This window comes from Lampetra fluviatilis, chromosome 6, assembly GCF_964198595.1.
Source record: "Lampetra fluviatilis chromosome 6, kcLamFluv1.1, whole genome shotgun sequence".
NCBI classification, from domain to species: Eukaryota; Metazoa; Chordata; class Hyperoartia; order Petromyzontiformes; family Petromyzontidae; genus Lampetra; species Lampetra fluviatilis.
In genome coordinates this window covers 15,968,677-15,983,027 of record NC_136280.1, presented here as the reverse complement: position 1 = coordinate 15,983,027, position 14,351 = coordinate 15,968,677, and the positions used below count along the sequence as shown (strand labels likewise).

Below are 14,351 nucleotides of genomic sequence, written 5' to 3'. Positions count from 1 at the left end.
TCATCAGTTGGTCTTCAATTCCGTTCCCGTTCCAGTGACGTACATACTTGTACGGAACCGGAAGAAAAACTAAATAACTTTATCGGTACCGAGGCTCCCACAAGGCCATGCGGGAGGGTGTCTGGCACAGTTTGGCGATAGCCATCATAGAGTGCGGTCGTGTCGTTACAGTTCTCTGCTGTGAGCACAATGTCTTTAAAAGCAATGTCGCTACTACGCTTCTCTAAATAAAATGAAGGCTGAACCACTTGTGCGTTCCGAGATCCAGCGGTGAACGGGACACCCACCCTGCAACTTGCAGACGTCTCAGAACGTGAACGGGTTAAATGAAAGAGCAAATGTAACGTGATGTGTATTATAGCGCAGTCATTGGTGGCCAGGCTGAGACAATCTAGTCATTACTTTTGAGAACCCGGTTTAATCAGAGGCGGCTGGAGTTGAACCCAGGATCTCAGCGTCTCGACCACTGAGTCACCTTACTGCCTGCCGTGTGTATTTTGAAAGATACTGTGTTACTTGTAAACGCAGACGAACGCAGCAATAAATCATAGCACCGTGGACACATTATTATCGGAGGACAGAGGCCACCAGGTTCAAGGGCAGAGTTAGATACGAACTACTGTGCAGGTGATCTGTAAATCTTCATATGCAGTGCTGGCAAGAGGTATTTAGTAAAACACAAAATGAGTCTCAAAATTCGAAAATTTGTCTCAAATGAATGCAATCTTAATAAATTTAAAATTATTTCAAAGATTAATGATGAAGATGAATAATAATGCATGTGTGCATATGCTGAACTTCTTTCGCACCGTATGTAGCCAACGGTGCTAATGGCAGCCAACGGTGACCATCGCTGTGGACAAGTTATTATTTTTCATCGCGTTTTATACACAGCAAACCCTTCGTTAGTCTCAAGACTATTTTTCAGGAGCGTGGTACCACATTTTCATTCGAAGGCGTGAAGTGGCCGCGTGGAATCCCAGCCGAGTAATTAGGGGATGTTTAGGCCAATGCCAGTTGGGTTGTGGGTGTTTGTTTTTTTATGCATCGGAGCCAATTGGAGAACAGAGAGGAAAAACCAATGCAGAACAGGGGGAGATCATTGAAACCGGGACGGGATTCAAACCCAGGGTGCTGCTGCTGCTGCTGCTGTGAAGCAGTCACGTAACCAGCATGGGGGCAGGTGGGGGGGGTGCCTTGCCCCCCATCTCCCCCCTTGTGGCCAAAGTTACGAGTTGGGGGGGGGGCCTTGACAACCACCGTACGACGAAGCTGTCGTGGCTGAATTCTGCGGAGACGGAGGAGCGCCCCGACAGCGTTCAATGTTGGAGGCCGTGAGCGTAACGACGGTGTGGATGAGGCAAGACAAGTCCGGGACATATAACAGCCTGGGTGCTACCGTGCGTGACAAGTCAAATATTGGGGGGCCCCACCTGACCGACTGCCGCACACCCCCCGAGCTGATGATGTCGTTACTACGCCACGGCTGTGAAGCCGCAAGTGTTACCGCTGCACCAGCGTGCCGCCACGGATAGCGCAACGAACAGAGACAACGGATTACAGCTGGTGACCAGCGTTGACTCCAGTGGTGGAGAGCCAAGTGACTGCACTCAACAATGGGCAATAAGCATTCATTCAGCCTCGGTGAATTATGCAGCAGCAACAACAACAAAACCCATTAGCAGTTCCTGAAGAACTGCATTGTGGTCTCCCCCCTCTTGCCCCGAGGCCACCATCAAAATAAATGTCGGGCCAATGTGACGGACGAGCGGCACGCTCAAACTATTAAACTAAACAATTAAGAATTGTGTCTGTTGCTGAGAATTTCCATCAGCGCCAATGTCATGTTTGTAAGCTGTTCTCTAGCCAGATGGCAATGTGCTTGACAACCAATCTCTGTGCCTATAGAAACAAAAAAGAAGCGGGCCTGGGCACAAATGACAAATGATAGCTCAACGAATTAGCTTATCATCACGTGGATTTATAGCAGTAGACAAATACTCTAAACGCGTGACGTCAATTTGAAATCCATGCGACCACGGGGAGCGAAAGAGACACGCAAATTCCAAATATACAGCAGCAGGCGTCATCAGAGTCGGGATTGAACCCACGACCTCCTGCGTACCAGGCGAGGCAGCTCACATCTCCTAGCCACCTGTGAAGGGATGTCTCCGGCCTTGCTCCCATATCCCTCGCTGTGCTGCTGCGGTGCATTTCACTCGCCTTGTTCTCGGGAGGCAACGGCGGGGATGGCCGCCGCCCGGCCTCGCCGGACGTCGTCACGGTGCCCCCCTCTTCCGCGAGCGGGGTGCCCCCCTCTTCCGCGAGCGGGGTGCCCCCCGCCAGCGCCACGTCGCAGGCGCTCACCGCCCTCCCGGTGGCAATGCCCGCCGCCGCCGCCCGCTGCTCCTCCCGCTCCTCCAGCCGCTCGAGCTCGCACGCGGTGTGCGGCCGCCTCTGGTCGCCGCCTGCGTGGGGGATGCGTGCGATGGTGTGCGCCCCGCCAGCCGCCCCCCCGGCTGTCGTCTTGGGGCCGCGTGACGCCGCCGCCGCCGAGTTCTCCCGGCGCAGGGAGAGGTTGCGGCTCAGCCGCGGAGGGTGCAGACGGCCCATGAGTCTCTCGGTGAGGGAGCGGTCTGCGGAGGAGACAAAAAGATCCCCCCGTGTAGCCGCAGAAGACTTGAGCAGCGACTCGTCCGTGCGGTTCGCGTCTCCACGTCCTCTCTCACCTGGTGACGTGTAGGGATGTGAATTGATTTGAAATCCCAGAGTACAGGTGACCAAAACGGAGACCAGGTCCCACGTGCGCTGGGGCATTATGCTGGTGTCGGTCTCAGAAGTAAGCGGGACAAAGATCCCCCGTGCAGCCTTAACCGACTGTTGGGGCAAGTGCTGTTAGCGAGCAGCGGCTATGAAGGTCGGCACGGCACACGAGGGGGTGGTGGGTGGCCAGCACCACGTCCGGCCGCCTTTGTCTCTCGGTACTCATTTAAGGCTGAGTCAACCCAGGGAAGGCCCAGGACCGGTTCAGATAAAATCGCTCCCACTGATGTTGGCCATGAGCGGGAATCGAACTCGCGACGCCGTTTCATAGCGAAGCGTGCTCACCGCTACACTACAGCTCCCCAGAAAACGCACACGCAGTGACACACGCAGTCACACAGCCAGCAACGGCTTTAAACTAATTCTAATGACAGTATTTGTGTGCGTACCGCGCAAACTCCCCTGTGCTGTGCACGTATAGGATTAGAATTTAAGGTTTGGGAATGGGCTTTGGTTGGATGATATATTTTGGGTTGGTGTTTGGGATAGGTTAAGGTATAGTATTTGTGGTCAGATCTAGAACTGGGATTAAGGTTTGGTTTGGGGTGTGGATTGGGTTGGTGTTTGGGATAGGGTAAGGTATAGGATTGGAATTAATTAGTTTTATAACGTCAGCGTCCGTTGCCCGCAGCGCGAGGTGGTTCTCGCGTCCTCGCAACGCACCCCGAGTTGAGGCGACGGAGCTACACGGTGAGACGGTGAGCTCTACGGTGAGACGGTGGAGCTGTACGGTGAGACGGTGGAGGTAGACGGTGAGACGGTGGAGCTGTACGGTGACAAATCATCGCCACTCTTCCTTCTTCCCTTCCCCTGCCTCCACTTCAGAGGTCCACGTCTGTTGTACGCGTGGCGAGCGAGTTGCAGCCCCCCACCAGCGCACACGCACGCGTGCATGGTGAGCGGAGCCAGTGCGGCGTGGCGCGTGCTTTCACCCGCCAGCGCCACTGGAACGGTGCACGACTTGATTGCCGTTCTTGTGGTTTTTTCCCCTTGAGGTTGTGTTCGTTACGCTCTAGAGCAGGGGTGGGGAACCTTTTCTCTGCCAAGGGCCATTTGGATATTTATAACATCATTCACGGGCCATACAAAATTATCAATTAGCCTGTTATAGTTGGTTAAACATTTAATTAACTTTCCCCTAATGTGATGGCTGGAACTGCTTCTCTTTGGTGAGGCGTGTGATGTTAGCTGCTATTGATGATGTTGCTACTCGCAACTGCTTTTCCAGGTTTGCTCCTAGATTTATTGAAGTGCCTTGGCAGGGCCACACCAAATGATTCCCCGGACCTTATACGGCCCGCGGGCCGGACGTTCCCCACCTCTGCTCTAGAGGGTTGATTTGCCGCTGTCCGTTGTTGTTCCCGAGGCAGGCGCGGACTTTCCACGTGCTTGGTGCGGGGACCGAGTCATTCCTCAACACAACCGCCAATGGCTGTCCACCGGTAGCGCACCGATCGAGGGTGGCAGAGGGTGCCTTGCCACCGTCCCATCCCCGGTGGTCAAAGCTACAAGTCGGGGCCCCCTTGACAGCTACCATGAAATGTGTTAAACAGCGGTAAAATAACTTAAAGGCGGTTTAAATTTTTAAAAATGTTTTTATGAAAATTCCCCCGACAGCGTTAAATGTTCGAGACCGTGAGCATAATGACGATGTGATTTGGGCAAGCGGAGGCCGCAATATCTAATAGCCTCTAGGTACGACCGTGCAAGAAAAATTACAACGTTGGGGCCCTCCTGAGCTGATGGTGTAGTTACTACACCACTGATAATGTAGTTACTACACCATTGATAATGTAGTTACTATGCCACTGATAATGTAGTTACTATGCCACTGATAATGTAGTTACTACGCCACTGATAATGTAGTTACTACGCCACTGATAATGTAGTTACTACGCCACTGATAATGTAGTTACTACGCCACTGATAATGTAGTTACTACACCACTGATAATGTAGTTACTGCGCCACTGATAATGTAGTTACTACGCCACTGATAATGTAGTCACTACACCACTGATAATGTAGTTACTACGCCACTGATAATGTAGTTACTACGCCACTGATAATGTAGTTACTACGCCACTGATAATGTAGTTACTACACCACTGATAATGTAATTACTACGCCACCGATAATGTAGTCACTACACCACTGATAATGTAGTTACTACACCACTAATAATGTAGTTACTACGCCACTGATAATGTAGTTACTACGCCACTGATAATGTAGTTACTACGCCACTGATAATGTAGTCACTACACCACTGATAATGTAGTTACTACGCCACTGATAATGTAGTTACTACGCCACTGATAATGTAGTCACTACACCACTGATAATGTAGTTACTACGCCACTGATAATGTAGTTACTACACCACTGATAATGTAGTCACTACACCACTGATAATGTAGTTACTACGCCACTGATAATGTAGTCACTACGCCACTGATAATGTAGTCACTACACCACTGATAATGTAGTTACTACGCCACTGATAATGTAGTTACTACGCCACTGATAATGTAGTCACTACACCACTGATAATGTAGTCACTACACCACTGATAATGTAGTCACTACACCACTGATAATGTAGTCACTACACCACTGATAATGTAGTTACTACACCACTGATAATGTAGTTACTACACCACTGATAATGTAGTCACTACACCACTGATAATGTAGTTACTACGCCACTGATAATGTAGTTACTACACCACTGATAATGTAGTCACTACACCACTGATAATGTAGTCACTACACCACTGATAATGTAGTCACTACACCACTGATAATGTAGTCACTACACCACTGATAATGTAGTTACCAGAGGTGTGGACTCGAGTCATGTGACTTGGACTCGAGTCAGACTCGAGTCATGAATTTGATGACTTGCGACTCGACTTGGACTTGCATAACAATGACTTTGTCCCACCTATGAGATGTGGACTCGAGTCATGTGACTTGGACTCGAGTCAGACTCGAGTCATGAATTTGATGACTTGCGACTCGACTTGGACTTGCATAACAATGACTTTGTCCCACCTCTGGTAGTTACTACACCACTGATAATGTAGTCACTACACCACTGATAATGTAGTCACTACACCACTGATAATGTAGTTACTACACCACTGATAATGTAGTTACTACACCACTGATAATGTAGTCACTACACCACTGATAATGTCGTTACTACACCACTGATAATGTAGTTACCAGAGGTGTGGACTCGAGTCATGTGACTTGGACTCGAGTCAGACTCGAGTCATGAATTTGATGACTTGCGACTCGACTTGGACTTGCATAACAATGACTTTGTCCCACCTATGAGATGTGGACTCGAGTCATGTGACTTGGACTCGAGTCAGACTCGAGTCATGAATTTGATGACTTGCGACTCGACTTGGACTTGCATAACAATGACTTTGTCCCACCTCTGGTAGTTACTACACCACTGATAATGTAGTCACTACACCACTGATAATGTAGTCACTACACCACTGATAATGTCGTTACTACACCACTGATAATGTAGTTACCAGAGGTGTGGACTCGAGTCATGTGACTTGGACTCGAGTCAGACTCGAGTCATGAATTTGATGACTTGCGACTCGACTTGGACTTGCATAACAATGACTTTGTCCCACCTATGAGATGTGGACTCGAGTCATGTGACTTGGACTCGAGTCAGACTCGAGTCATGAATTTGATGACTTGCGACTCGACTTGGACTTGCATAACAATGACTTTGTCCCACCTCTGGTAGTTACTACACCACTGATAATGTAGTTACTACGCCACTGATAATGTAGTTACTACACCACCACCCCGGCTCTCCCGTGACTCAGTGACAGCCTCCGAGCTCTGATGCCACCGTCTCTCCCGCTCTCTCTCTCTGTGTGTGTCGACTCGTCTTGGTCTCCACTCCAACGGAGCGAGTTCCGTCTCTCATCAGCTGTTCGGGGGCACGCGGCTGCCCGCGTGCCACGAGCGAGTGGATTTAACGGCAGCAGCAGCAGCAGAATCGGACATCCCTTGTTGTTGTCCGCTTGTCTCAGCCACTCGACCGATCTGTTCATTTAGATTTTAGAAGAATGCCGCCTTCGCCTTGCCGCCAAGTCTAAGCTGATACGGCTTACTATCTGGTGCCTAGTTGTATCGCAGCCTGGAGTGATTATGGGTTACGCCAACCCTCACTGATGCCGTTACAGACTCCTCGTTACTCAGGCGGATCTGCCTATCGTCCCCCGAGGGTTGAAGAAATCAGTACCACTTTTTTTTCCTATCGGCGGGCAGCAGCGATGTATCCTATATACTCTCAATTCGCCAAAGGAATGTGGACTATCCACTGCTCTGAACAGCCAACGGAGAGGCAGAGACGTGCTTACGCATTTTTTAAAATCTAGATTGAAAACTTGTTTTTTTGGAACTGTATTTTTGTGATTGGCTACTACATACGGTACAAAAGAAGTTTAATGTCCATACAAAGATCCCCCGTATATCTGCAACAGACTTTTGGGGCAAGTGCTGTTAGCGAGCAGCACCTATGAAGGCCAGAACGGTACGCGAGGGGGTGGGCCAGCACCACGCCCGACCGCCTTTGTCTTCCTAGTGGCGATGTTTACACACCGCACCGGGTACTCATTTGAGGCTGAGCCGACCTAGGGGAGGCCCAGGACCGGTCCAAATAATCGTCACTGGGTGTTGACCGCGAGCGCGAATCGAACTCGGGCCGCCGGGTTCGTGGCGCAGAAGCGCTAACCGCTGCACCACCGCTCCCCCACCATACAAAAAACAGCTTCAGTTTAATTTATTAGGTATAGCCCTGTGAGCCATTCGGCTCTTGAATCGGGTGCAACCGCAACAAACAAAAAACAAAAACATGAACAAGAAAACATCTTAAAGTGACTGTGTGACTAAGTGCAAACAGAAAATCCAGGAAAAGACAGCAAAATATTGCAGAAAGAAGCACCGTACACCAACGTTGTTTGCACAAATCCCAGTGGAATGCAAGTCAAACAACAACAACCACAAGACAACTTAGATTAAAGCCATCAGTCTAACTCCGTACTACAACAAACAAACATGGCCAAACCAAAAAAAAACGTTGTCGAAATCACCAAAATAAAGCCATAAAAGCAATGTAACAGTGATCATAGGAACCGTGACCGAATCTTCACAATCAACGACACGAACAACACCACAAAAACCCTGCAGCCAACCAACGACACGCGCAGACACGGCCACGCGAGAGGGCACAGCAGCTTCTACACACCTGCCTTGTCCATCTTCTCGGCCATGCCTGCCAAGCACCGTGTGCTCCCGACTGCGGCTACACGAGCCTCGCAAAGCAGCGCGCACAGCCCGGCAGCCCCTCCCCGCACCCCGCGGGGGGAGGGGCGGGGCGGGGGCTAAGTCCACCTAGCACCGCTCACCTGGAGCTCAGGTGTGGGCGCGAGGCAGACCCCCCCCCCACCCGCGCGAGCCTGCGCTCCCATTGGCTGCACGGTGGAATGCGCTATGTTAATGTGGCCCGCAAGGGGGCCGCGATGGTGGGGTGTTCACTACCTCGCCTGGTACGCAGGAGGGCGTGGGTTCGATCCTGATCCCTGATCCTGACGCCTGCTGCTGTATGTTTGGAGTTTGTGTTCTCCCCGTTGTCGCGTGGATTTTTCTCCGGGTCGTCGGGTTTTCCCCTCCACATTTAGAATCATTCGTTTAGAGTATTTGGCTACTGTCCATTTTGACAACAGCCACTTCTCTTGAGCAATCATTTGTGGTATAGCCAGGTCGCTTCTGAAAAAGTGGGCCTTGTCTGATAAAAGAATCAATATTTTAACAGATTAACTCCCCCCCCCCCCGCCGCAGGTGCGAGCTTGACACGGGCGCGAACTCGTCCGTCCCAACTCGCGGGTCAGGAATTAGTGGCGAATCACGGTCGAAGACCCCAAGACGCCAAGCGGCCAGCAACAAAGAGCACTCACTAAAGGCGCAATAGGACGAGAGTGAACACGCTCCTTGAATGTAGCAAGGTCACTGCATCGCGCATGCGTTCAACATGCACTTCTGCGGCCGTCTGGAACGCCCTTTCTTCCGATATGAGGGAGCCACTGAGAGCTTTAAATCATCATCTCGATTGAAAACTCATTTCTTTAGAACTGCTTCTTGTGTTTAGTTTGTTGCCCTTAGATCGCACCTTCGGTTAGCGCGGTTGGCTACGTACGGTGCGAAAGAAGTTCAACATAGAGGACGTAGTAGCGTTGTAACAGGAGCTCGTGAAGAGGAGACGACGATGGGAGAGGCGATTCCGCGGTGGAGGAGTGCGAGGGAAGAGGCGGAGAGAGCGGCGTTGTGGGCTGCCGTGGCGGTGGTTGAACTCAACGTACAGATAGATACAGGTAGTCCCGACTAACGATGGTCCGACTGACGATATTTCGATCTTACGATGGCGATATCGATATGGCAAAATTGTAAAATATTTCACATTTCGCGCGGCAGGCAAACGCAGCAGCGTACGAGGTACGATGCTGTACGTTGGGACGCTGCCGGGATGTTCTGTACGCATCTCCCGCCTTGTGTGGTGATGCCTCTCACTCTCACCAGCGGTCGAATGAGTTAAGTTGCCACGGTGTTAGCGCGTGTATCTTTTTCTGTGTTTTTTGTGTTTCAAAGCCCAATTTTAGTGAAAAAAGCATGTATTGTAATTAATAAATACATACAGTATACAGTGTATACAGTACGGTACTGTAAATTGCTCTGTTTTGCTAAATTATCACCATTCTGTAAGACTCCTGGGTAGGCTAGGCCGTCTTCGACTTACGATATTTTAGACTTACGATGGGGTCGTCGTAACGCATCTCCGTCGTAAGTCGGGGACTACCTGTATAGGATTCACATCTCAGATCATGGAACAGACTTGGCAGGATCGTCAAGGGATCCAGCAAATCGGGGTTTTATATCTCAAAACGGTGCCAAACCACTTGAAAAATTAAAAAACACACAAAACCTGTAACTGGACCTTGTGTTTTTTTAAACACCAGATCAGTGCTTTTCAGTGGGCATTCGTTCTATAGTGGAAATGCTGCAACAGTACACATGTTCACCACGCTGCAGGTGACAAAGGTCACCCTATAGCCTTAACAGACTGTAGAGGCAAGTGTACATGGTGTGGGTTTACTCTCCGACGCACCGGTGTGCTGTACTAGTCACGAATTGGCCACGTTCTGTTTACGTGACAAACCTGTCGGGTGCTTGGCGGGTTTAACGACATTTATATTGACGTGCTCTTACCCACAAACCTCTATCATGGGAGTGTTATTAGCGTGATGTTGCGATGTCACGACGTGTTGGTGCGATGTTGTGTGATGTTGGTGTGATGTTGGTGTGATGTTGGTCCAAAAAGCACAACTGGGTGGCCGCGATGAGGAAGAATCTTTGGGGCTGCCGAATATGGTGGTGGACGTTAATGCCAACTGAGAGCGTCAATAAGCAATGAAGCGTAACACAGAGCTAAATAATAAATGTACATAAAATTCGATATTTTATAAATGTACAATTATATAAAATATAAAATGTTTTTTATATTAATTATTTTTTCCATCAAAATGTTGTTACCTACAATGTGTTACCCTTCATTCGCTAATTTACGCTCTCAGTTGTTTCATTAAGACACACACACACACATTCTGCAGCCCCAAAGATAAAATAATAAAAACATGTTTTTGTCACTCTGATCACATTTGCAATTCCCCCACACAGCCCGGCCACCCACGGACCCTGGGAATGGACCGGACCACCGGGAATTTGCCCTCTGTCCCAGCCCGGGCCTCAGTGTACGTAGTGTTGAACTTCTTTCGCACCGTACATAGCCAACCGCGATAATCGGAGGCTCCGTGTCGGATTCTGAACGCTATCTTGAGAGGTACATCGACAGCAAAGCCAGCCCTTCGAGCGGTGTTGACTTCTCAAAGGGATGAGCCGAGTAGGGAGGGTTTAACCCCTCACCAGGAGGCAAACCTGTAACCTGCCGACTGAGAGGCAAGGCGATTTGTCAACAGCGATGCCCGGCGGCATCCTGTCACAGCTAACGATGGAATCGTGAGCTGTGACTTTCACAACTTAAACACCGCACTGGAAGGCACTTTTAAAGGATTCAAAACAACCACGTGGACATTTGACGATGCCCTGTCTAAATATTCCTACGACGGCACAGACAACTAGTGCAGGACATCCACACACACACACCAGAAGTGGCATCACGGGACCTTTTTAATACCCTCCTGCAGTGCTCTCGCTCTCAGACACACAAACACACCTCGTCCCCGGGGTCAGCAACCAAAACAACAAGATGTTTTTTCTCTCTCGAATTCGGTAACAAAACAACAGAAATGTCTATATTTTAAGAGCCACAACAAATGTGAATAATCTTGATTTGAAGTTTTCGTGACTGCAGGAAGCCATACTCTTTGGTTCTTTTTGTAAAGTCACGTGGGTAGAAATAAAATAAAATAAATCACGACGTTTCGGGCGCAAAGTCTGCCTCAGCAGCAGACCATGCTTTCCCACCTGATGATGAACGCTTGTGTTGCGGCCGAAACGTCGTGATTTATTTTATTTTGTTTAATACCTACGTGACTTTACCGAAAGAACATGTGAATAACTGCACGAATCAGTCCTTAAAGAGCCGCATTCGGCTTCGAAGCCGCAGGTTGGCGACCCGTGCTCTCTCTCTCGAGCCGTGCAGACGAGTTAGTTGGATAATTATCTTGCTCCGAACCTCCAAATATTTCCAGCACGCATCCTCAAGAGCCGGCCTCGGTTAAAGTTCAAAGCAAGTTTGAGTTTTTCTACTTTCGTGGCCAGGTCTGAGATCACAAAACTCGCCGAATATCCTAAAACGTTGAAACTATTTTGTATTTTACCAGCTATACCAGCTGTTTTTTAGAAGCGATCTGGCCACAAATGATAGCTCAAAGAAATGGTTTATCATGTGAACATTTATATCAGCCGAATACTCTAATCGCATGTTTATAAATGTGGAAGGGATACCCCGAAGGATCTAGAGAAAAATCCACACGAACACAGGAAGATAAAGACTCGCAAACTCCAAATATGTAACAAGCAACAAAGTCAGAATCGAACCCACGACCTCCTGTATACCAGGAGAGGGAGATAACATCTCGCCACCGCGATGCCCCGAAGCTGGCTTGACCTGGCAAGAGGCCCTGGGTTCAAACCCAAAATCGCATGCCTCGTTTCCCAACAGACACTGCTTGGGACCCACTACTGCTATCAACTCGTTGCCTCTGCAAACTTGTTCAATTACATTTTTAAGGAGGGGACGAGGCTGTGCCTGTCTGTCTGGCCAGAGGGAGGAATGTTGGGCTGTACCGTCGACAAAACGGTGAAATCACCGCTTAGCTCCTTAACTAATGATCTCTCATCCAATTCAACAAAAGGGCCCACTGTGTCACGCTGAGTAAGCCGATTAAGCGTGGCTGCACATCAAAACTAAAACCTACGTGCTGCACGAGGGTGCCACTTAATTCGGGGTTGTTATTTTCAAATGCACGCCCCCTGGTTTTATTTCGTTTGCTGTTCAAACCGAAGCCACTGCGAGTTTAGATACAATCCCGGAATGAATCGTCATTGGTTTCTTTCGGGCCGTGGGAAGTTGCCCGCAAAAAACTGTTGCAGACGATTTCTGTTGTCACGAAATACCAGATAACGTTTTGACTGCACGGTTAACCGACAAACATTTTGGGTGGTGAAGGTGGACTGGTGTGCTGGCCCAGATAGGTAAAATGGAGCTCCGATCGCAGGTCGCCCAAGAGTTGCGCAGCAGACAGATGCCCTCCAAGGCAGTGCCGGATTAAGCGAGTGCGGAGCCTGTAGCATATGTTCTAAAGGGGCCGTAGATTTTAAAATAACACACACAAATATTAAAACATTTTTAACTTGCATAGTAAAGTAATTGTATTTTTTCATTTGCTATACAGCCAGATAATACGACAAATCTCTAACCTTATACACCCAGTCGTTCATAAAAGTTGAAGGCAGTATAGTACTATAGCAATACAGCAAGTGCAGAATCACTTAACCAGAATTGATAGCTTGAAAGCATTTTGCGCGGGGCCCTTGAAAGTGCGGGACCCGTAGCTACTACTACACATGTAGCTGCTTTTGCAACTAGGATAATCCGGCACTGCTCCAAGACCTGCTCTGCCTGGTGACCTCTACGATGGTGATGGAGCGCAGTGGCCACCAATGTACATCGTTGCCTCAACACCGGAGGCTCTTCGGCCTTTTAGAAGCAATCCCATTCAGTCCTCAACAAGGGTTTACGTTGTGTTCTCTGACAGTGTGTTTCTTCGCTGCGTTTCACATACACACACATCTGTATTTCTGGATTGAATTATCACCAGGTGTTTGTTGTTGTCGTTTCAACATTCGAAATGAATCTGGGGCTGAAAGCCGACGTATAACACAAATCTCCGATATTCACTGGGTGCTCCAAGTCATGGGTATAGGGCAGGGGTCGGTAACCAGAAGAACAAGAGGAGCCGTGTTTTTAGAATTCGGTAACAATCTCAATAATTCAAGAGCCGCAATGCAATGTGAATACAAGACGCTGGGTCCTTCATAAAACACATTCCTGCGGAGGGAGCTGGTAGGAACGTTGGGTTGCTCGGTCAATGGCCTGCAGGGTCAAGGGCGGCGTGGTGTATTCCGCAAATATGCCCGACTGTGAGGGCGGGCACAAGCCGGTGTGAGTAGGTTAAACGTTGAGTTTTATAAGGGCACCACGGGGTGACCAGCCCCTCCCCACCCAGCCCCACCCAGCCCCACACTTCCCACCCTCCCTACCTAGCCTCTCCCCACCCAGCCCCTCCCCACCCTCCCCACCCAGCCCCTCCCCACCCTCCCCACGCAGCCCCACCCTCCCCACCCAGCCCCTCCCTGCACAACGGACGGACGGACACAATAATCCCCTGTGGGCTGGTGTAACCAGGAGGTTCCTACCAGTACAACGTCATCACAAAGTAGCAATCCTTCAAAGAGCCACGCGTGTGGTTCCCTGAGCCGCAGGTCACCGACCCCTGGGCTACGGTGTGAGAGAGAGAGAAGTGGAACCTGAGCAACTTGGAAATATGAATGGATGACAATGCCATTTTCAGGTAACCCTTAGACCAAAACTAGCAAACTGAGAGGCGGGTAGTGATCCCAGAAAACCCGAAACGTCACTTGTCCACGTGCTTATTGAGTGGTACCCGAATGCACCCGAATGCACACGTTAAACAAAACACGTTTCCCGAGCTTTACAGCCTCAACATAAAAAAACACACACACATGTATTTACGGAACACATGCCACAGATAAGCTGTGCATCTCACTATGGCATGAAAAGTATTTGCTTTCGAGAGCTGTAACAAAGCGACACACCCACGGGGTTCGTGCAATCCTTTCGTCTTGTGCACAGCGCGATAAAAGCAGGGCCACACTCATCCGGACGGAGC

General features: G+C 49.5%; 1 protein-coding gene across 1 annotated transcript in view; it reads right to left on the bottom strand.

Annotated features, from left to right (window-relative positions):
- Positions 1 to 8,157, bottom strand: part of LOC144932963 (uncharacterized) — a 50,359-nt gene extending 42,202 nt beyond the window's left edge. The window contains exons 1-2 of the mRNA XM_078857365.1: positions 8,111 to 8,157; positions 2,224 to 2,636 (exon numbers count right to left, since the gene is read on the bottom strand). Of these exons, the coding sequence (XP_078713491.1) occupies positions 2,224 to 2,636; positions 8,111 to 8,135 (438 nt within the window). The 5' untranslated portion in view covers positions 8,136 to 8,157. The remainder of the gene's footprint in view (positions 1 to 2,223; positions 2,637 to 8,110) is intronic.
- Positions 8,158 to 14,351: the final 6,194 nt, after the last annotated feature.